A 23,608-nucleotide genomic window follows, 5' to 3' on the forward strand; every position below is an offset into this window, starting at 1 on the left:
TTTATCCATAATACATAAACTTGGGCTATTAGAACTCCATCAGTACTTGACAATAAGTAGTTCTATCACTTAAAACATCAGTGGCTTGAAACCAAAATAAGAGATGAACCCATCAGGTTAACTGAATAATGGTTTCTGAATATGTTTAGAGATAACTCATGAAACTACAGGAAAGCGTTTAAAAGACTAAACCCTAATGCTTTTTCCAACTCTGTTTTAAAAACTAGATAGTGACCCTGCTTATAGCTACTTTGGGGGTGATTTACCCAGAAAGAAGCTTTCATTCAGCCTGTGGCCTCTTCTCAGCATGGTTAAGGAGCAGCCATTTGAGGCACGAACACCCAGAACAGCTGAGCACCCACCCTGTGCAAGCAAACATGGGAGAGTGAGGATGGCAAAGCAGAGGAAGATTTCTACAACCCTGGTGATGGGCACAGGGCAGTCTCACTCCCACCTTCCAGACCACAGTACACCAGAAAGTGCTGCAAGACTCGGAAGGAATGCCGTGTGATGTGCTCCACTTACACATCAGCGCAGCTCCTTGTGAAGGACATGCAGCGTCAGCATAAGTGCACCGGTACAGGAATGCTCCAGTAACTCACAACCATCACCTGCTTCAAGAACAGACTACTGCTGACAACCCTCTACACTGGAGGCAAAGCTTAAAATGCAGCAGAAAGTCAGAGGAGCTGTATCATCTTGTCAGTGTGCTCCCCCAAAATTATTAATAGATATTAAAAGCCCTCAACTCTTCCTCACATACTTACTTCAGAATTTGAAGGAAGAAAATGCAAAAGATTAGAGTGCAAGGAAATTGAGCTTTAAATCAATCATCGTTTCATACTAATTATTCTGACTCAAAGATACACTCACCTCCTGCTTATACAAGTGAAACAATAACACCAGTTACACACTCACCAAAACCCAACAATTCCTTCACCATGCAGAAACATAAACTACCTGATCATCACTCCTTCCTGAACAAAACACAAAGCTTTTGCAACATGGTGACAACCATAGCGACGTGGTAGAAGTTCCATAGACCTACGCTTTACCAAACCAATTTAAAGAGCTGAGGGATTTTTATGTCAAGCATAGCTCAATCTTGAATTTGAAGCAACCTGCTTGCCTTCACAGGAGGCAATCAGTGTCTCACACTGGACAGAAGCAAAATAAAAATCTCTTCTGTTCACTGAATTTATTTAAAACAAGCACACTTAATGTATAAATAGGGACAAAAGCAAAGCTATGGCAATATATAAATCTAACTTCTGTAGTATGATGAACAGAGCAAAATGTGGTGTTTATCAAATGGATAGGGATGCAGTTATCCCATAATGAAACAGTATTTTTCTTCAAAGTTGTTCCTACTGAAGGTTTAAACACACAGGTATTTTCTATTCCATGCCAGTATGCAATAACAACCCAAATCAAAGTTCAGTGAAAGTAAACCTATCATGTTGAACAAAAAAGCACATATCCATGTCCATACACAATAGACAGGATTAAAATCTATCGTGCATTCCCAAAATTAAGACATCTGATAGTGTAAGGGTTAGTGACAGCTTTATGGCTTATCAGTTAGTTTAATCACCACCGCTGTGAATGTTTCCATGTTTTCCCCTTTTTTTTTTTTTTTTTTTTTTTTTTCCCCCCCTTCTCCTGTCAGTCTCCTGGTTACAGTCCAGGTCCCCTTTGATATATGCCAAGCAAAGCATGAGATGAGAAAGACCAACGATGTCAAAGTGCTGTTTACTCCAGAATGATTAGCAATCGCTACAAACTGTTCAAGCTGTATATACCTAATACAAGACACAGCTCCTTAGTGCTCAAAAAACGAAACTTATTTCAGTGAACTAAACACATGGGATAGTGTCTATGTAATAGATACAGATATCATTTATTCAACCAAAGGCAAATATAATAACAATCTTCAACTACTTTTTATTGTATTTATACTTTAGTGCTACCAAAATATACTAAACATATTGAGGAACCTATTTTGTATATACAGAAATAAAAAGAGCTCCCCATAACTAAGGTGTTGGTCTTCCAAAAATATGTGTAAGCAGAAATTCCCTCTATTAACATGTTCTCTATTAACATTTTGCAATGTTGAAACTTGAGTGTAACAAGAACAGTGTTATCTAATTCTCATGTCAGTGGAATGAACATTAGCTAAAGAAAAAAGAGAGAGTTTTATAATTTAAACAAAGTTCTAAATTTAGAAGATGATTCTAACATTTATCTCTTTCTGTACCCTTTTCAATTATGGATTAACTGTATGCCACAAGCAAAGTGGTTTTGGAGGAGAAAGCAGAAAATTCATTAAAAACAAACCAAAACTCAAGTAGTGTAAAGGTTGTGGGTGATTAAGTAAGTGGCATATTTCATTTCAATTTGTTATTTAGCAAATAAACACACAATGCCCTGTTCCCAGAGAGTTTTTCTTGAAAAGACATAAAATTAAGGTTCTGGCTGCCTGTAGTCATTACAAATCTACAAATGCTTTTGAGTTAATTAATTAACTTCAAAACATTAGCTAAATTAAAATTTGTGCTGTCATATTCTGTCACTATAAATCCCCGTCTTGTTAAAATGCTTGGAGGCACTGTTATTTAGTAAAAGAAAAAATGAAATATTGAACCAATACAGTATCTAACAGACAATCAGAAGTCCCCGTGTTCCAACCTGGAAGTGGATGAATATCAGCAGTACACAGTAAAATACTCCTATAATCATTGTTTGCACTAACTGTTTTACAGTCTGCTTAGATGCAGAGGGTATAACGCAAAAACATTACAGAGTGTAATTTCTGTGTTTATACAGTGACAGCAAATTTAATAGATCTCAATTTATCAACAAATTATTCACTGTGCTATGATTTGCTCATATGTATATATCAATATCATCTTTTACCTGTAAAGGATGCTACTAAAATTATATGCAAACAGCAACAACAGAATTTTGTATTAAACAGAATCACAGACGACATTACAGAAAATTATCCCCCCTTCCAGAAGGCATTAGAATTTCACAGTATTTTCAGCATAATAGTGAGATATTTTCACTTAACACTAAGCAAATGCTTACATGGGACGGGGTAACACTGAATAAGCTGAGGCACAAGCAGCTCATTAAGGCTTCCTAAGAAATAGGATATATTGAGTTTAGAAGTAACACAGTCCTTAATGGAACCGTGCAACTCGCATCACCTAGGCTCGTGAGTTCATCCTGGCAGTCTCTGGGAGGAAATGTGTTGTGCTCTGTTGCTATCTCTGGTGGCACAGTGTGGGGAAAAAAACCCATCTTAGAAACAAGACAGGTAAGACCGGCTTTTACACTACACTGACATTAAGGATCACAATGAAAAATTAAGCCGATGCCCTAGAAGGACGTGAATCTTACTGAACATTGTGCATTGTGTCAGTATGAATCATGACAGTATTAGTTCTCTGTTATAACAGAATATTTTTAACCATGCTTAGGTTACCAATGCATTTCAGTGAACATAATTCTGCATTTACTTATTTCTTTGAAGTGTCACAGAAACTAAATAAGCACAACACCCCTGGAATTTATTTTTAAAAAAGAACCAGAAAGAAATTTAGTTAACTACTCCTTAGGTTTCCAAGATCTGCAGTCAGTATCCAAAACTTGTGGCTTCATAAAATGAGGCAGAGAAATCCCTTGCATAGCTTTAACTTTGGACCCGATTCCTAAGTTTCAGCACAGACTCAAGATTTCTGATCAATCTCAGCGGCAGTATGTCTGGCTGCAGGTTTCAGAATTTGTAGGGTAATGTAGAGGACAGTCAAGCTCATCACTTCTTTCATCTCACGTGTTACTTAAGCGTGGTCCTCTACGGACAGTACATACTCAGTTGCTCTAGAAATATTCCAAACAACATCCAAAACTGAAAGCTTGGGTTTTAGAAGCAGATGCACAGGCCTGAGAGAATGAAATCAAACCCTTCAAGAAGACAGGCAGGTTCCAGATATGTACACAAAACAGAGGCAGGAAATAACCATGCAAAAAGTTTCTAGGGCCCATTAAACAAACTGAAAAATTAAACAATTTAAGTCTGTACAGCAGTACAGATTTTTAAATAATTAACTTGGCAGCTTGATTTTGATTTTATGAAAAAACCAAACCAACCAACCAAACCAAAAAGCCAAGCAACAATCTAGTCATACGAGAAACCTTCTGTATCAAGCCATGCTACATGAATCTTACAACCAAGCTAATACTGTCCAAACCAGTGATTGGCAAAACAGATGCAACACGAAATCAATCTCAGAATTTTCTTTAAAAGTCGCTGTATGTCTTGTGATATTTTTTTCTCATCAGCATTATTCCAAATCCATGTAAACCCAAATTACACATTAATTTACTAAAAAAAAATTAAAAAAAAAAAAAAATCAATTTAATGCTATTACTTTCCACGCTTTTTATCCGTAGCATCTTTACGTCCCACCTACAAAGTTTAACATGTCTGTTGCCAGTATTCTACCATTAAATGAAAAATTCAAAATGGCCAACAACTCTCTAACAGCATGCCTTTCAGTTCTATTGTGGTTTTAAGGTTTCATCTGAAAGCTTGTCCACCTAATGTTCATCCTTGAAACTGGATATATAAATTAAGATATTTACAGGTTAAAAAGAGCTAAAATGGAAACCATACCTCTCAGCTGCAAGTTTAATTGTATTTCAAAGCATACTTTGTCATACGTGGGGAATTTCTCCGCAGAATATACATTACCTTTCAAGCGAGGACTATGCACGTGCATTCTTTGCAGATGAAGATTAATTGGGATGAATTCTAATGTTTTTTCTCCTTTGCTACAGCTTGATTTGAAGGAAGAACCTGAAAAACAAAAGTTTAAAGAATCATTATTTTAAGCACCCAGCAGATGTTTTGTCTTCTTTTTAATGCAAGGACAATACTTGTATGTTAGGAGTCGTCTTTAATTTACTTTTAATGTGTAATTGTATACTAGGAGAAGAATGGTTCACTAACCGAGTCTCAGCATGTATCCATATTGGAAGCAACAAAACAGCTTTTAATTCACAGAACAATATAATTTTTTATTCTAGGTGATAGACATTTTTCCTGCTGTCTGAAATTGGTCTGCACTCTGCTGGAAACAATGTCACAGTTAATGTGCATTATGGTTATTCTGTGCTAAAAACACAGGGGTACAGAGCTATGATGGTACTACATTTTCACCAAGAAACACTTTTTTCCTAAAACAAAAGTATTACATTGACTAGGCTATGCATTCTTCCTAGAAAGTTCAAATAAAGAAACATAAACCATCTTAAGAAGAGCTACAAATTAGTTTTCCTTCTAAAAAGCCAGAATTACAAGAAGCACAAAAAAGCTGAAAAAAAAAAAAAAATCTGATTGCATACTTCAAAAGTATAAGATTATGAGTAACTCTTTGGTGGTATAAAGGACTATAATTAAAGCCTGACAGTATGAAAATGTAATTTACCTGGAGATATTTGATACAGTTTATATATAAAATAAAAGGGTGTAGATTAGGAAAGAGAGGTGGTCCTATCTTTTCATTCAGACAGCCCAACATTTACTTAGATCATTTTTTCGGCACCCTATCATTTTGCCAACTATTAATCATTTGGACTACAATTCCTCCTATTCAGATCGGATTTAAAGAAAAATAAAATTGGAAAGGTTTGACCTTTTCTTGAAAAAAAAAAAAAAGAGATAAAGGAAATATTTGAAATTCTTCTTTTTGACTTGCTCAATCAAGATTTGCTAGAGGTTTTCTGTTGAAACTGCCATAGATTCCAACAGGGCTAAGCACTGAGCCTCCCAATGCAAATCACATTGCCAGAGGGCACCAATGATTCTCCAAGACCAGCCAAGACTTCTTAGGCTGCTACCTAAGCTTAGTAACTGAAAATAATAATCTAACAGAGATTAATAGCAAAGGTAGCAAGAAAAACAAGACAGGAGTCAAAGATTCAGATTTGATAGGAAACCTGGACATGCAGGCTGAAACCAAGAATCACTGATGATGAGGAATAGCAGTGGGAAACCTGTATCTGGAAGGCACAGAAAGACAAAATTATGGGAGCAGTGAAGGGAACTCAAACTGTATCAGCTATGAAATGTGAATAGTGCAGGTGAGAAGACTGTCAATCATTGGGAGAGAAAACAGGAAGGGGGCAGATTATTTATGAGATTTCAGCTGAGACCAAGATAAAGCTTCAGGAATGGTAACTGGATCTGAGACAAGATGACACTGACAGAGTAAGAGGAGAATAAGATGACAGTAGATTAAAAGGGACAGGCAAAAGAAGAGTAGGAGGGAGAAGAGGAGAAGAGCCTGCTAGAGGACACTTCTGTCCTGAGCTGGAGTAGAACACATACAGCATTGGTGAGTCTTGTTATTCCTCTTTTCAGGGAAGACCTGTGAATCAAGAAACCCTTCCCGTCCAGTGCCAGAAACATATGGGATAATAACCACCCACTGCTATCAGTTACTCTGTTTACTCAGGTATGAGAGATCCACGCAGTGGAATTAATATCTCAATCTGCATTTGCCAGTATCGTCCATATGATAAAACTAATCTTCAGTATAGTTTATTTGTTTTTAAATAACTTGTTAAGTTGTACTTAAGGACCAAGAAATGTACGTTCCCTCTATTAAAATAGTTGTTATTACTGTTGCAAAATTAAATTCTTCAAAGTTAGGAAATACCAGAATATAGATGCAACCTTCATCTGACATCCACCTGGAGAGGAACTGTGAAATAAACTTCAATGGCATATCACATACTAGGTTTTTCCAGCTCATTGAATGTTTAGGGTCTTTGCTGCTAGCTTTAGAAGCAGTGATTCAATATTTTGTTTCCAACTTTTACTTCAGTATCTGGATTCAAATATATTGCTTAAACCTCCCACAAAGACAGGATTATTAATTTCCTCAACCTGTCTACTGCATGCATCACAACAGTTTCTAAGGGCTTTACAAGTATTTATAGAATAATTTTAACTGGCTGAGTAAAGGGGTTAGAATTTTATCCATTCTAATGGCAGAGAGTAGCTTAAGGTCAAAGCATTTAAGCAACAGTGCATCAATATGAGATATAAGATATCATTCTGCAGAGCACACATTATAATGCAATATCACATTCCATTTTGGAAGCACAGCTCCCACTGAGCTGAATTACATCCATAAGTACTGAGTACTTCTGCAAAACAGCTTCTGTCTATTGCCAGGCTTCCAAAAAAGAAGCACACACACTAACCACTTCTGAAGTCTGACTTGTCTAGCGTCACATAGGAACTTTGTGACAGAGGCAGGGATAGTGTCCAGTTCTCCAGAGCAACATTCAATTGCCTTAACCTCGATTGTCTTTTCTTCTCCCTCTAGGGCTGGATGAATAATAGAATTTTCAGTTTGATGACTGAAATGTAAAAAAAAAATAAATTGGGAGGGGAACAGAAAAAAATAATTTCAGGTCAAACTATAACAAGCAAAAAAGGTTTCAAAGTTCTACTCCCTTCCAAAAATCACCAAATCTGTGTTTTAGGTTAACCTGAAATGGTTTGTTTTGATGTTACCTAGCCCTTTTAGACTCCGGTTATTATGTTTCCTTGAAGCAAAAATACTTGGCATTCTCTAAAATTCTCCCCTATTTTAAGGATGAAAGTGTTTGCCAAAACAACTTAAATTTGAAGTAGTTTTGACTTTCTTAAACCTCCATTTTCAGTAAATGTGCTGCTAAACCAGAAGTGCTGTCTAACACTAATGCAGTTTCCTGATACTTCCACTGCAATCTCTCAATTTTAGAAAGAAATTAAGTGGTCTGCTAACAGCAGCCTTCTCCATTAAATGCCACAGACAGCTCTGTAAAGTGTGAAGTAGGTATCCCTTGGAAAACCCAACATGTGATTGTATAGGAAGAATGTCGGAACATTTTGGAAAAAATGTTATTTGCAGATACTATCTCCCCTTCTGTGAGCTGTTCATGAGTGAACAGAGTCTTCTCTAGTGCCAATACAAAAGGAGATTGGAGATATTTGCACCTAGATGACTTACATGGAGTTGGTCCTTCAGAATTGTTTGTGAGAAGATACATATAAAAAGCCCCTTGTTAAAGGAAAGCAATTGTTCAGTGAAAAACAAAGCAAAAATGCTAAACATGTTAACATTAACACTGCTTTTGATGTTCCAAGGAGGGAGAAGAGTGTCACTGAGCGTTAGTGCTTTCACGTATCTCTGGCTGCCAACATGGTAGTGAAGCAAAGGCAGAGGCAAAAGCATTCCATGGCTTTCCTAGAGGAATGTGGTCAGTTGGCCTTGCCTTAAAATAAGGCTTCCCAAAATAACAAGTTGACTCAGGAATTTTGCATCTGAAGCCAGATAACAGAAGCCTGATCTAGTTTAGAAAACGAACCTTGTCGAGTTCTGAAGTAGAAGTAGGCTGATCACAAATTACCCCTGCTAGGATGGGTGCCTGCTTGGGAGCAGATCTGGATCTCCAGTGCAGATGCACAGGTAACTCCAGAGCACTGTAGTTTTTAAGCTGTTTCAGAATGGAGAGAATTGCTTCAACCCGAACTTGGGCAATGTGCTGACAAAGATAAAATAAGAAGCCTACACAGTCCAAACTCTAAAGCAAAATATTTTCTGGCATGAATCTCTGACAATGGGAAAGAAGACATGTTGACTTGAAAAGTCTGAATTCAAATTGTACTCCCATCTCTGATCTTATCATTTTCTGCCTTGTACTTTAATTTCCAGTCTCTATAATGGTCTCTCAACGTTATTTTTTGTGCAACTACAGTATGAAGTCAGATATGTCTGTCTTGCTTTTCTTATCAAACACTGTAATCTTGTTTTTTAAAGTTATAATGTGTACTGCTTATTGAGAAGAACCATCCCAAATGGGCATGGAAGAGGAACCGGGACATCTTAAAACTTGAAGGGAATTTTATCCTCATCCACCCTATTGCTTTGAAAAAAAAACCCAGTACCGACAAACTTCTGAAAACTGTATGCAGAGAGATCAATCTCTGTTTCACAGAGAATTGCAATTACCTGTTGTAAATGATCTAGGCAGAAGAAAATCTGGTTAAAGGCAAGTAATGGACAGCAGAAGCATGTAAGAGTCTGTTCTAGATTTTGTTTTACTTTTGAACACCCAAATCCTACATTGCCTACAGGATCAAAACGCAGATTTGAGGTTTTAGCCTAGCTCTACATATGTATACACAATACATCCCCCCTCTATAATTAAAAAATGTTAGACTTCTGTGGAACAACTTTAAAGGGATACTCACTACTCAGAGGATTTATCTAATTTACTTTTTGATTTAATAAGAATAAAAATAATATAGTGCAGGGTTAAAAGTAAATATTGTCTTCATTAGAAGGACTGGCTTTAGTCCAGTAATGAAGGCTTTAGAGTGTGCACATATCCCACTGATCACAATAAAATAAATTTTTCAATGTCAAAGTAACTTTTCATACAAGATACAAAATCAGGGGTTTTCCAAGTATAAACAAGTATTTTACTAGAACTGTATTAGTAAGGGGGGAAAAGGATTGTTGAAGAAATGAGATTTAGCTATGTGCCTGAGCATTGGCCTTAAAATTAACACCTCCTCATTATTTCTTATCTCCACTACAATTATTAGGTTGCTTTGGTTTTCTGCTTTGCTTTGTTTTTGGAGAAATGTTCCTACTCTTTTTCATATTTACTGGTGCTGTCCTCAATAATCTCAGGTTCCCTGGTCCACTGCAGTTCTCTCAAACCACAGGTAAGACAGGTCATTTAACATCACTAACCCTTTTCAAATTCACTTGGCACAATACAGGCCTTGCAGGATCTATGCTTAATAGATTACATTGTCTTTTTTTAAATTTAATCTCAAAATGTCATTTCAATATTTTCCTGCAAGTGATAATTATTACATTGATTCCTTCATAATCTGTATTTATTGCCTTGCATATGATGCTTTATGGAGTGCTTTCAAAATGCAAATAGCAAAGTATTAAAAAAATATATAAAGTAAAACACAGAAACATACGAAGTTTCATACTGGATCAGGAGATAGTCTGACAAAATCAGAACTGGAATATTGTGATGATGGTAAACAATCATAAATAGAAGAAATAACACTTTTGCAACCAAAGGGCAAATTTTTAGGCAACGTTTAGTGTTACAGATGAGCTTTTTTCCTCCCCATTTAAGCAGGTGATCAACTGCTCCAAAAGTGCTTAGGTTCAGTTAGACTGGTTTTTGTTCATACACTAAAATGGGATTTCTCTTTCTTGTGACCAAGAAAGCTCTCCCGGACCAATATGGAATGAGAAATACCATGTTGAGTCCTGTATTAGAGGATGATGGCTAAAGGATAAAAATACAGTTTTAATGCCTATTTTGGAAGGAAAAGATTCGTGTCTCACCTACTAAATGCAGCAGATTCATTGTAATGTGAATACATTGTAAAAGTGAATGTGCTCAATTCTCTATAAGAAGAAATTATTCTGCTATGCATTTTAGTTGTGTATTGAACTAAGACCCGATTGCTCCATTTCTCAGTACACACAAAAAGAAGTTTTGTTTGGACCATGTAGAAAGCTAGAAATAATTATGAAAATACTGCAAATTCTCCATAAATATATACCATATATTCCAAAAGATGTTATCATTTATATCTCCATTTTTACAAATATTCATAACCATATTGTATCCCTTTTTCAGAATTATTCTAGATTGCAAACTTATGTATATGTAAGGCCACAGCAGGAACATCTAATAGTGACAGTACAGAGCGAAACAGCATATGCAAGCAATAATGGCAGCATGGTCATCGAAAACACATTTTGAGATGGTGATTGCAGGGACTGGCATTAGAAATCTGACACCAGCAAGAAAGCAGCAATAACAAGGCCTTTGTAGTAATTCAGAACAAATGTGCCCATTTCCTTCCAGAACACCTCAAAAACTAGGGGTGGGGGTGTGTGTGCACCAGCAGGAAGAGGCAGAAAGGCATGCTATAAACAGACAGAAATCTTTGTTTGCTCAAAATACAGTGTTATTCCAGAAATAATTCCAGTAGTCTCACAAAATAGAAAAGAATTATCATAAGTTCCTTGAATGATTTGTGAATAATCAAAAGAAAATAAATTCAAAAGAAGAAATAATTAATTCTGCAGTTTGTTTCTTGTTCTTTTTATAAGAAGTTACTACAGGAAGAAAAGACCAGCTGCCTTTTCTGCACGTTTGTCGCTGATGCTGTCTTATTCCACTGGCATGCCGACACTACGATACATTACAGTCCCTGACCACAGGACTCCAGCAGATATTAACTGAACCAGTGCACACAGAAATATAAGACCACCGTCTCCACATGAAAGAAAGTAAGTCAGCACATACTGCTATTTCTGGACTGAGGATAGACTGCCCATCCCATATTAATTCTGTGCTTTTCTGGCACAACACGGGCAATGACAACTACTACACTAAAGATATGCAAAGCACAGCTAGATGTTACTGCTATCCTGTAGACTGTTGAATGTAAATTGTTAGGTTTCAAGAAAAACTGACAAAACTGCCTCTAAGGCTGGTTTCAATAGGCAGATGGTATTCAATACTAGCAGAGCAGTATATTCAAGGGAACATGCAATTAAGACACAAACATCCCCTTCTCCAATTTCTTTTGGCTGCTGTGTAACCATGGACCAGGTTAACTGTGAAAAACTGCTGGAATGCATGAAAAAAAATTTCGATGAGGAAATAGGACACCTGTGAGTATCTCAGAAATACAACGATTACAAATATTTCATTTTAATGTGGTTTATTTCTGCTGAATACACCAGTATTTAATAACAATCAACCTAGTTAATTCTTAACTGCTTCAGAAGAGGAGAAGCTACTGTCATAGAATCACAGATTCATACCTGTATGCTTCCCAAGCTCTGCAAGGGTATCTTGGTACATGCTCAACATCTGATCACAGTGAGCAATAACGCTTCTACGCATATTGTCCCAGTGAGGAGCAAGTTCTCCCAAGTCTTTAAGTTCCTGATTCCTGTATCAAAAGGCAAAAAGGCACTAATTAACTCGTTAATCCATTAACAGTCATCCAAATTAATCCAAAACCAGTTGGTTAAAAAACATCAAAAGCAATTCCTAATTGAAATAAAATCTGGTTTCATGACACTTTTGAAATCTGCTGATTTCAGCTCTAATTTTTTGCTACACAATAAAGAATGTCAAATTAGTGAATAATACAGTAACTTGGGTTCAAAACTCATTTGGTACAAATGTAATAGTCTGCAAACTGAAACATTATTTCTTCCTTGGAGGTAAGAAGGCTTCCAGGACAGAGAGCTGTGTTCACAGCAAAATAACTTCTTACGAAGAAATTTTGAACACCATTGTAAAGGATACAAAGTTTACTCCTTTTCCAACACTTGAAGCATAGCTGTTTTGATACACTCTACTCTTTGGATACTTTCACGCACATCATAAACACAGTTCTAGCAGTGTTTCTACAAAAGTCAGTTTAACCAACATACCAGTCCTCACCACATTTCTTTAGTGCTTAAAACAAAACACACAAACCAAAAAAAAAAACCCACCAGTCCCCTAAAACTTTATCTTCAGCCTTACAGCTGTGTTCATCAGGTCAAAACAGCCCTGTTATAGTAACCAAACATGTCACTGAAAATCTGAAAGGAAATCCTTTAGCAAATTATCAGTTTTCCTGTACACTCTTGAGAGCTGACCTGAGTGAAATAGAGATCACTTTAATTTCCTACACAAACAAGCATAGTTACAGTACAATGGGCTTTCTGTTTGTTCCTCCCCCTGCAAAGTTCATCCTATATCTATCCCAGAGCCACCCTGGGGACCTGTTTTTAAAGAAACTGAAAATGAAAGATCTCGTATTCAAACACTTGGAATTGTTCAGGACAAAACTTGTGCAACACAACCAACTAGTTTTCCTCATTTTCCTCAAAGTATCAAGCAGACTGTTTCACTGCTATTCTTCAAAGGCTCAAAAAAGACTTCCAGAGAACAGCTCTTGCATATAGGAAAATTACAGAACAAAAAGGAAAAACTGGGTAAGAGGGGGTGGAAAGATGGAGAAAAAGACCAATGACACTGCAGCACAGGAAAACAGAACTACACTTACTGCAACAGTTATGACCACTAGCCAAAAAAAATCTTAAAATTATTTCTTAAACAGAAAAGCCTCCCACTGATACACTGATGCTTTCCCCATCATCATTAGCTTTGCATTAGAGTGAACAGTATTAGAATAAGCTATATAGGCATAATTCTGCTCCTGGTTAATACAACAACCAAATTCAAACAGATTGCACTTGAAGGAGAATTAAAGCATTTTGTTTATACATGCCCTTGAAAGTATCAAAACGGAAACAAAGATTACAACACATGAACTCAGTGGGAGTTTACTAATGACATGATTACTTGTTTTCTATTTCGTTCAAGTCGAAGAATTGAAGTAGATGGAACAGTTCAACTTTCCTCCATTGATACAAACTGGCAATGCTGTAGCATAAGAATCAGCGGTAAGAGGATAAACCCACCATTTTCAACCATCATTTTCCTTGCAAGCTTTTAGCGGCTTAAAATGGGACATCCCATTAAATGAAAACCTCAAGGCTTCCTCCTAAGAAAAGCTTGTAAGGTTTGACAGAGTATGCAATTTTATGTATTTGCAGTGAAGATATTTTGGCCCTTAATATTTATGTTGTCTTTAGTAGTTTTAGGAACAATGTTTGGACCTGGCTGAGCTTCAAAACTTTACTGCTCTTCCTATAGAGGAATATAGCATTTTGCAAAGATCGGAGAAATACTACACAGTGAGAGGTGGGCACATCAACACACCACATTCAGAGCCCTCTATCCCATGGAAAACCTACTGTTGGGGCTCTGCTCTCTCTAGCAAAGCCCACTCCTGTAGCTGTTGGTTGCATGCTCAAGTCAAGCAACAGCAGGAGTAGAAACTCCTTATCTCAGACTAAAATATCCAACCAAAAACCAAAACTGGTTTAACCGGCTGAGTATGAGTTAACTCCATTGACGCCAACCGCAGTGGGAAGGGAAAGCACAGATCCCACCATATTAACTTTAACATGTTTTCAAGGAATGTCAAATCCTGCTCTTACCATTGTCGAGGAGGCTTGTATTTGTTTCATCTCAAAAACACATACGCATCGCTGCAGTCAAAATACAGCCACTAGTATGTCTTAAAAAGACACATCCGCAGTGTTTTAATAAAGTAAGTGTGCAGTTTTATAGTAATCTAGAGCATAGATGTGAGAGACTGAAATGTCAAATGATTGTCTCAAAGCTTGCTTGTGTGTGTGCTTTGAGTCACGGGGTGGTGTCAGTAATGCCTCAAACAAACCTCAAGGTCAAGCAGTGACCTTTGATTAGTCTAAGGAATGTCACCCAAGGAAACAGGAGTGTATAGAAGGATGCACCCCCCACTCCCTTGCAGCTGCATTGTCAAACCCCTTAGATAAGCCTCAAAGGGGGAGACATGGACTGAGTGAAACCAAATGTTTCCCCTCAAACACAAGTACCGTTAATCACTGGCTCCATTGTGTAAACCCAATACTTTGTGGCTCTATTGTGTACGCCAGACACCATGCCCACCTTACTAATGACTTTGTGCCTTCGCCACTGAACTGATAAGAGGTGAGCATTTCTGCCCCAGAAGCCAGATGACTGCTCAAGAAGCATGAAGTCAGCAAAAACCTGTGGGAACAGAGGAAAAAACTGAAGGTGGGCAGGTGAGTATGACTGCTGGGTCAATTGGACAAGGGGTGGTGCACCCCATTTCCCCCTCAATGCATGTGCAGAACCCATGCTCCACCTTTTTTCCTCATCTCTCATGGAAATGAGTTTGTGGAATACTTGCCCCTCCTCGTCGAGTATGCTATTCATCTGATAAGATGAACTTAAAAGGCGACAGAAAACTTTGCTGTGTGTGCACCCACCACTGAAGAACTGAAGACTGAGGACCAATGGGATGCTGCTGGATCCATGGTGGTGACTGTTCTTGTGACTCTATCCCAGATGCTTGCTTGATTTCTGTCTTTTCCTTCCATTCTGTCCTATCGCTACCACTCTTCACCTTTAGTAATAAAATCTGGTTTGGGTGTATGACATTTGACCTTGTTTGTGTCTTAATCTCGCTCTTGGGATCATATCGAAACCTCCTCCAACATTGGATCGGGACAATATATAGCATGGAAATGTTAAATACTACCTTCTCTAAATTTATTTTCATTTTAAAATAGAGCAAAATCAAACTCATGACATAACAGGATTATATGGCATAGACACTATTCTTCCAAAAATAGCCTTCTTGCACATTTTTTTTTTCAAATGCAAATATATAAGACATGGGATTTAGAAACTATTTTTGCCTTGTGATTTCTTACTATTTGTCACTGCTGTTGTTGATTCAGTACAACTCTGGATTACGGCTGAAATAAGAATTATCTTTCCTATATCTAAGCTCCATCAACAATATTCCATAGCACCAAGCTTTATTATCATTATCGTGAAGGGGCCCTCCCAAAAGTAAACAGATTGAAGAAACATAAATTCAAATGTGGAAGCTTATAGTTCATACTAATACCCACAACAACAATCTTGACAAAAAAGTCTTGAGTTTGTTTTAATAGTTCTATAATACTTATACCAGAAATTATTTCATTGAGTAACTTTAAAAACACACTTCAACCAGTAATCATGTCAAACAACAATTGTGCTATAAAAGAAAATTAATATTTATAACATATATTGGTTCTACAGAGGGCAAATCGGTTACTGATTCACCTTTTCAATGCAGCCACAGAATTTTGAATAGTTTGTCAACAGAGCGGTAAGCTCAGAGCAAACTCAAAATTGTTAAAATAGAGCTATTTATCATCTTTTTCTCCCACTCCGAATCCTGTCTCAAAGTCTTTTCCAGATAATTGCACTCATCACCACGACAGATCCTGTGCTCAGCATCAACCTCAACTCTTCTTACAGAATCAAATTCAAGGTTCATTTGCATCTTGCTCTTCAGCTCCTCAAACTGTCTCCTGGATAGTTTTTAATGTCAGTGCACAATGGAAATCTCCACCCAGGAGCGTGTCTCAATTTTCATTGTCTCCTTGGTGTCCTTGACATAATTTTGCCCCATTTGTATCTAACCAGAATATGGATGTAAACAGTCTGTCCCATCCCTCCTCCTCCCCCACTTCAAACATTAGCTAATTAGCTTATTTTTAAGCCTTTCTCAGGTACTTTCTGATTTCCATATCCATTTTTTCATTTAGTAGACCAATTATGCCAGCTTTTGCCAAGCACTTCCCATTATGGTTGGAAGCAATACCCCATTAAAAATATCTAAAATCTACCTGTTAGCTTTTCTTCAAAACTCTTTTTTGCCATTATGGCAGAAAAATACAATGTTGGATCCCGCTCTGCTGAAAGCACTATATGCCACACTGATTGTTAGTATAAAGATTAGTGATCACTGGTGCTAACACAACGCAATTTTAAAGAGATGAAAAATTCTAAGAATAAGTTATGAGACTTCTCAGGATCCCACAGCACTTATTAGAAATGTCATGAATGTCCTTCCAGGCTCCTACCAACATCTTCTTTTACTCAGACTGATTTTCATAGTTACAATTGGTGGGCGCTTTGCCCTCTAGAGGACTTGAGCTTTGCCCAGCCTTCCCCTGCTGATGGCAAGTACAATTGCTGTGCAAGCTGTTACACTGGTATGCAGGATGGTTTAGGAGGCTCTATACCTGGACTGAAACATCTGTGCTTTTCTTTATGCACAACTACATCAAGGCAACCAGAGATCCGTAAACACTGCATGATTGAATACATTTCTGACATTACTAGCAGTTAAATACTGTTGCCATTAGACTCAAAGTAAAACTATATGCTATGTTTTTGTTCCAAGAAAATGATGAAGCCCATTATCAAATGATGGTCGAGCACCCAAGGCTGAAATTAATATTCTGCCTTTTGATTTATCAACTAATGCTTTTATTTTTTTTTATTTTTATTTTTAAGAACACCTTAGGTGCATGATTATAGTAAACTACTAAAAGTACCTGAAGTCTAAAGGAAACATATTCAATGTTGAAAATGCAAAAGTCTGAATTCTGTAAGGAGTACTTTAAATGAGTGATATGAATCATGCTCAAAGGTTATTTAAAGAAAGTCCTAATACTGAAATCATGCTCCCAATGAACTTTTTTTTGCAAACCTACCACTAGATTCAACAGTCCAGACACCATTGTGGAAAGCACAGTGAAAATATGTGGTCAGTGACAGTAAAATCAAAATAAAGCAGAAAACAGCAACAAGATATTAAGAGCAGCAAGATAAGTCAGAAGGGAGCATTCCATCAAAGAACTTTTTTTGGATCTGATTATTTTGTCTCAGAAAAGGGAACAGCAGGAATAGCCATTTGCATCATTAAGGACACAGCACAAATCTTCACAAATTGAAAGATGAAGCTGAAAAGATTAGTGTAATTATATGAAGAAGAGATAATTAAGAGGACATATGATAAAAGCACATAAACCACAAATGCTGTATGAAGACAAAGTAGTAATTTTTGATTCATTCAGCTTCAAAAATCCAGTGATGCAGTTCCCAGTGAAACAAACGTGACAAATTCAAAACCAGAAAAAGGAAGTGATTTTTGCCACCACCAAGCAAAATTAGCTTTTGAAATCCACTTTCACAAAACATCAGAAGCAAAGTGCTTTAGCAGGATTCAAAACAAGATGAGACATTTCTGCAGATTATATTTGCAAAGGTTTTATAATATTATAAAGGCGGCAAAGTTCTGAATATTTATCAAACAGCAGCTTTGGAGTAAATATACACCATAAGCTTTGGGGCATGACTCAATCACTCATAAGTAAAGGAAGCTTAGAAGCTTCCTTCTAAGGAAAGGAGCACAGGAATTATCTTTCCTTATAAATTTTACTTTAAAGTGTACATGTTTATGGATAACCATTTCATCTTTTTTGGTAGAATAGAAGTAGATAAAATTACTCTCATTTTTCTTTACCACAAGTTATGGTCCTGTGATATACAGGCAATAACCCATCAAAACAATATAACATTCTCTCCAGAAATAAAAGAATCATAGCCTTTTTATTATATTGTTTCTAAAACAGACAAATAATTACTATGGAGGATTTAATCCCTTCTGGGTAAACTACCACAAAAATGAATAAAGGGGTATCTATCTTTCCTTCCTTCTTAATAGTTTTCATTTAGAACCTCCTGAAAAGAGTTGCCATTTTTATCTTCTTGCAGAATTTCCCAAAATTATTTGAGGTTCTGGTAAGCGTAACCTGACAAGTAACTAAAAACTAAAATGTAGGTTGTGCCTACCTTTTGCACGCCTTAAACATTCACTTAAAAAAACCCCAACAAACAAACCATCCACCTCAAAAAAACAAGCCACCAAACACATTAAAAATATTTTAAAACCTGTTTCTTCTGTGTGTACGTGGAGAAAAGACTGGGATTTGCAAAGGCTTCTGAATATTTTATACTGTTCCTGAGAGCTAGAGTTTTTAAGTTCTGCATTTCTATCCATCGCTATCCCCTTTTTATTACCCAGAAGTGTAGACAATATATAAGCTAAATTAAACCCATTTCTTCCTTATTGCCTTAAAACTCTTTCCCTTCCTTGGATATTTTATTACCTGGGTTTATCTCTGAAAGACTCAAGATCTTCAAACAGCATGATCATTTGAGGTTAATTCTATGATTTGCACTTAATAGCAGAGGATAATTCTCCTGCATCACATGATTGCAAAGAGTCTCAAATTCAGTAACACTCAGAATGGCATCTGTGGAATTTACACTTTAATCCTAAATTATATTTTAGTAACTAGTAATAGTATATAGAATTGGTTTGGGTGTTTGGTTGTTTTTTAAATCCTACTGTTTTGTGAGCTAACGTTGGAATCAGCTTAAGACAAGGTTGCTTCAGTTCTATGATATAAGCATAAACACTTTACTCTCATAGTTTATAACTAACTTTCAGTGGGAATCATATACGTGGCAAGACTAATAACATTATTAATTGCATGATTACTCAAGCATTTAAACAGTTTTGTGGGTTTCTGTTTTCTTTTTCCCCAATTTATTAATCAGAGTGCCTCATTCAAAATAAACAGTGAGGATCTTTATGACACAAGCAACATAATAAAACTGTACAAAGCTTTTTTAATCACCTTAATGCCTTAGCGTCTCTAATTTATATTCTCTGCACCCCCACTGACATGAACTGACAAAATTACACACAACTTAGTGCTATTAGAACCACAGATATGTACTAGTAAGTGCAAAATCTCTAGTTAACAACGTAAAAATTCAAATGCTTTTTGTGGTGACAGAATTTAAGTGTGTTAAAATAATTAGAATCTTGAAAAAAGGATTATTTTTTGCTTTGGATCTGTGTTATCCTTCACTATAACATGGGAAGCTCTAATAAGACCTGCAAGTTATACTGTTTGCTCTATATGGATTTCCTTAAGACTGGGGTATACTGTGCACAAATATAACACCTGGAAATGTTAGCAGCCAGTCTCTGAGAAGCATTGCTGACTGGTACAGAATGATTTTCTGGAGTCTTAAAACCTAGGTGGATTTTGCAGAAAACAACAAATGCTCTCTGACAGGACAGTCAGAATGTAAGTTAACAGTAGCTTTCAGCTCTGCTGAATAATAGGTAATGTTATGTAGAGGTAACGATCACAAAACAAATTGGGGAGTGTTACTCCATTCCAATGCACTACAACTTTAAACACCTGATAACAAAGCAAAGCCCAGCAAATTTTACCTCATTGTAAGGTAAAATATGAAAACTCCTCTTAGACTTCTACAGAGGCCATCTTTTCCAAAATTAGTTATGAACAGTGAAATCGAGAGGACAGAGAATTACGTGGTGTTCATACATTACAATATATTTCATCCTTTAATTTATAAATTAATGTTTTTTAAACTGATCATGTTTGAGGAGGGAAATTGTCTAAACAGTACTAACAAAAATTCAAGTTATGCTTACATCCATATACTTGTATTCGTCGATGCAGTAACTGATGGAGAATAAGGAGAGAAAGGTTTTACATCCTTTTTGATGCATTATGGGGTCGATACTGCATATGCACGTATTTGAGCTACATTTTACTGACACGCTTGGCAATTTTTTTTAAGTGTTGAAAAAATTACTACTTTGAACATTTGTGCTAGGTAGTTACTTGAAGTACGGTTTTAAAAGTCCTTAAGTGGATAGTATATTAACAGCACCCATCTAAATGTGGTTGGTTCAAACAGCCTCAAAAGTCATGATGAGTTTACTCAGAATAACTTTTTTTATGCTATTATCTCTTATCAATACAATGTTTTTGCAGTGCAATTGCTCAAAAATAAGTAATGTAAAAAATAGCATGCAACCAGAAAAATCAATGCCTACTTCCAACACATGGCATTTCTGCCTGGGTCTCCATCTCTCTATAGAAGCTGAGTATTAAAAGGTAGTATAAAAACCACATATCTTTCAGACAGTCTGAACTGTGTCCTCATTCTGTAATGTTACAGGAAAGAAATCAGAAAACAGACAAACAGCACAGATTTTCACAAGAAAAGGCTGCTGGAGTTGGGACAGGACAGCCATTCCTGATGCAGGAGGAAAGCTTGATTGTGCTTTGTACTCTGGAGGGAGAGTTTAAGGCAAGTTCAGCAATTTATCCTTGAAATTTGTATATGGGTTGTGACCACAAATACCATGGGCCAAATTCAGCTGTAAGTAGGGGGATTTTTCAGCCAAAGCCCAGTTTGGTTCCAAGGGACTCAAAAGACCTTTAGTGGCAAATCTGAAAGACACGTGTACTGCAGCTTTTACTGCAGTCTCCTAATTCTCCTGCTGTGCTGATCTAGTGCAACACAATTTACATCTACAACTGCAGGCTTAGATTATATGGGTCAACAAACTTTCTGAACAATTGTTGTAAACTATTAAGTCTTTTTTATAATCATTGGGTTCAAAGAATTACTTGGCTAATCTTGCATGATAGATGCAAAAAATCTGGACAAGATTTGTGTGAAGAAATATTTAAAACAGGAGAAAGGACTCACTGGAAAACCTCAAGGAGGAAACAGAAATAATTTCTTAATAAAAAACAGAAAAGCAGACTGTATGACCCTTATTAGAAAAATAAAAATGACTATATAGTTCCTATTAAAACTTCTTCCAGGGAGGTTGGAAGGATAAAATCTTTAATGCATGCATATCCTTCAAAACATTATTTCATGCTGAAAAACAAAGTTAAACATCCTTAGAGGTTACATATTCCAGAGCATCACATCAGTAAATGAAAAAGTTTGGTTAACAATGAACACTGTCATTTTATCAAGAAATAAATAATCTCAAGAGCTATGAGTAAAGGGAATTTAAATTACAATTTAAAACACAATACTGAATGGAATTAACACTTCACTTGGATATTTTGTATAGGTAATTGCTTCAGACCTGACTATATTGTGGCCACGATATGAATAAAATGAAACAGGCTGAGGATTATAAGAAGTGGCCTCTGAGACAAAAGTATTTATTCTTTTATACTAACTGGGGGGAAAAGATGCAGAGAATACTTCAAAAGAGAATAGCCTTAAGATGGTACAGTGTAAGTTTTGCATGAGTTCAAGAACTAACAAAACAATATCCTCCTAACAACATTTTACTAGTTTACAGATGTAAGGAGTCCACAAGAACACGCATCTTTGGAATTATTTCAAAAAGCAAAGCCCATAGAAAGCTGAAGCTCCAACCTACATGCTTATATGATGACAGGTGACATGGATGTCCCTATTCTTACCATCTGCTGGTATTCTACCACAAGTCATTGCTTCTCTTGGATGGTCTCACCACCTCCCTCAGACTGATACAATCACTTTGTGTGTGTCTCACACCCACACTACAAGGCTTGAACAGCTAACCACATTGGCAGTCAGAAAAATCAGAACCACTTGCCTCAATCTTCGAGCAACTTTTACTTCTGTTTCTTTCTCAAAACTTTTCTTTATTTTGGTGAGTATTGAATAATCATTTAAAAAAATAAGCCATGCTGCTTCTTTACTATGACTGTTTCCAAGGTGAATGCTATAATATGAAATAACAGCAAGCGCTATTACTTGCATTACGCCTTTGGAGAGAATAACGCAGTAGTAGCAGAAGTGGCTGAAGTAATCCTCTAACATTTAAAAGGCATTTGTCCATGGGGCAAATGGAAATCTGGGAAGTAGATGAACTGTACAAGTCAGCATAATCTATTTTCATTGCTTATTTTAAAAAACCTTACACATTAGTATTCTCAAACAAGATCAGGCCATAAATGCCTAAACACAGTATTAAATGAATAAAATAAAGTATTATAACAATTCATATGTTTTTTATAACCCATCATCACCATGCATAAGTATGTATCAGTCCATTGACTTTATTAAAAGCAAGATTCTGGTCTCCCACATGCTGTTCTATTGGCATAACAAGATCATACAGAAGCAGCAGATGAGGTGAATAAAAAAAGAAAAGAAGCTCCTATTGCAGGACAAACAACTGTAAACAACCACAGGCAACCTCCTCATGTGGAGTTGCCTGAAAGTGCACAGGACGGCTTTGGGATGCAGCACTAGCTCACCGTGTTACTCCTACACATGAGACCAGATGCCCACCTACATATGAGGCAACTTTCATGGGGAAAGATGCAACATCTTCTTCTACACCCTCCATTATCATTGGAACAAGAAGGTATACTTTCAGCGAAGCCTTGGACTGCTTAAAATACTGCTTTTTTGTGCAGTTGTATTTGCACAGTTTACTAGTATTCAAGGACAGGCTGCCTTTTTAGTCGCTGCAGTGGATCTAGGGACACCTGTGCTCCCTACCCTCTATTTTCCTGGGCCATACATATTGTAATGATCCCCAGATATCCCTCCTGATTACAAGGCCAAACATGAACAAAGGTTTCATACTTACATTACTTTGGTATCCTTTTCTTATGCCAACTAATTTACATGAGTTAAAGGAATGGGATTTATATTATTGCTCCTTTATTAACTACAAATATGTCATTTTTCATTGCTTGCATAATGTTCGTCTATGATATTAGCACTGCCCATACACAAAGCCAAACACACTACAATGTAGTTCACACCCTTGTCATGCACTGTTTCTTTATAAAGTGTTAACTTTTCAGGATATTTATATTGTTAAACAAATGTTGATGCTTACACATTTGAAGTCATGACTGCACTCTAGCACAGTTCATTACTCAGACCTTATGAAGTCACTGGATTCCTAAAAATTCTGAGCAATCAATTCTGTTGTTCAGTTACAGCTGTAAATTCTTAGCAGCCAAAAATATTGTTATATTTTCCCTATTTCATCCTACTAATTAATATTTTTAGCACATCACTTACATTATTCCAATTCAGAAAAATAAAATTTAGTATTTACTATTGCTACTTCTTCTTCCTT

General features: G+C 36.5%; 1 protein-coding gene across 8 annotated transcripts in view; it reads right to left on the reverse strand.

Annotated features, from left to right (window-relative positions):
• Positions 1 to 23,608, reverse strand: part of INPP4B (inositol polyphosphate-4-phosphatase type II B) — a 333,478-nt gene that overhangs the window by 89,352 nt on the left and 220,518 nt on the right. For all 8 annotated transcript variants that reach the window (XM_074867373.1, XM_074867378.1, XM_074867376.1 and 5 more), the window contains 2 exons: positions 11,946 to 12,076; positions 4,763 to 4,867 (listed from right to left, as the gene is read on the reverse strand). In XM_074867373.1, coding sequence (XP_074723474.1) covers positions 4,763 to 4,867; positions 11,946 to 12,076 — 236 coding nt within the window. The remainder of the gene's footprint in view (positions 1 to 4,762; positions 4,868 to 11,945; positions 12,077 to 23,608) is intronic.

Source organism: Strix uralensis, chromosome 4 (genome assembly GCF_047716275.1).
Source record: "Strix uralensis isolate ZFMK-TIS-50842 chromosome 4, bStrUra1, whole genome shotgun sequence".
NCBI lineage: Eukaryota > Metazoa > Chordata > Aves > Strigiformes > Strigidae > Strix > Strix uralensis.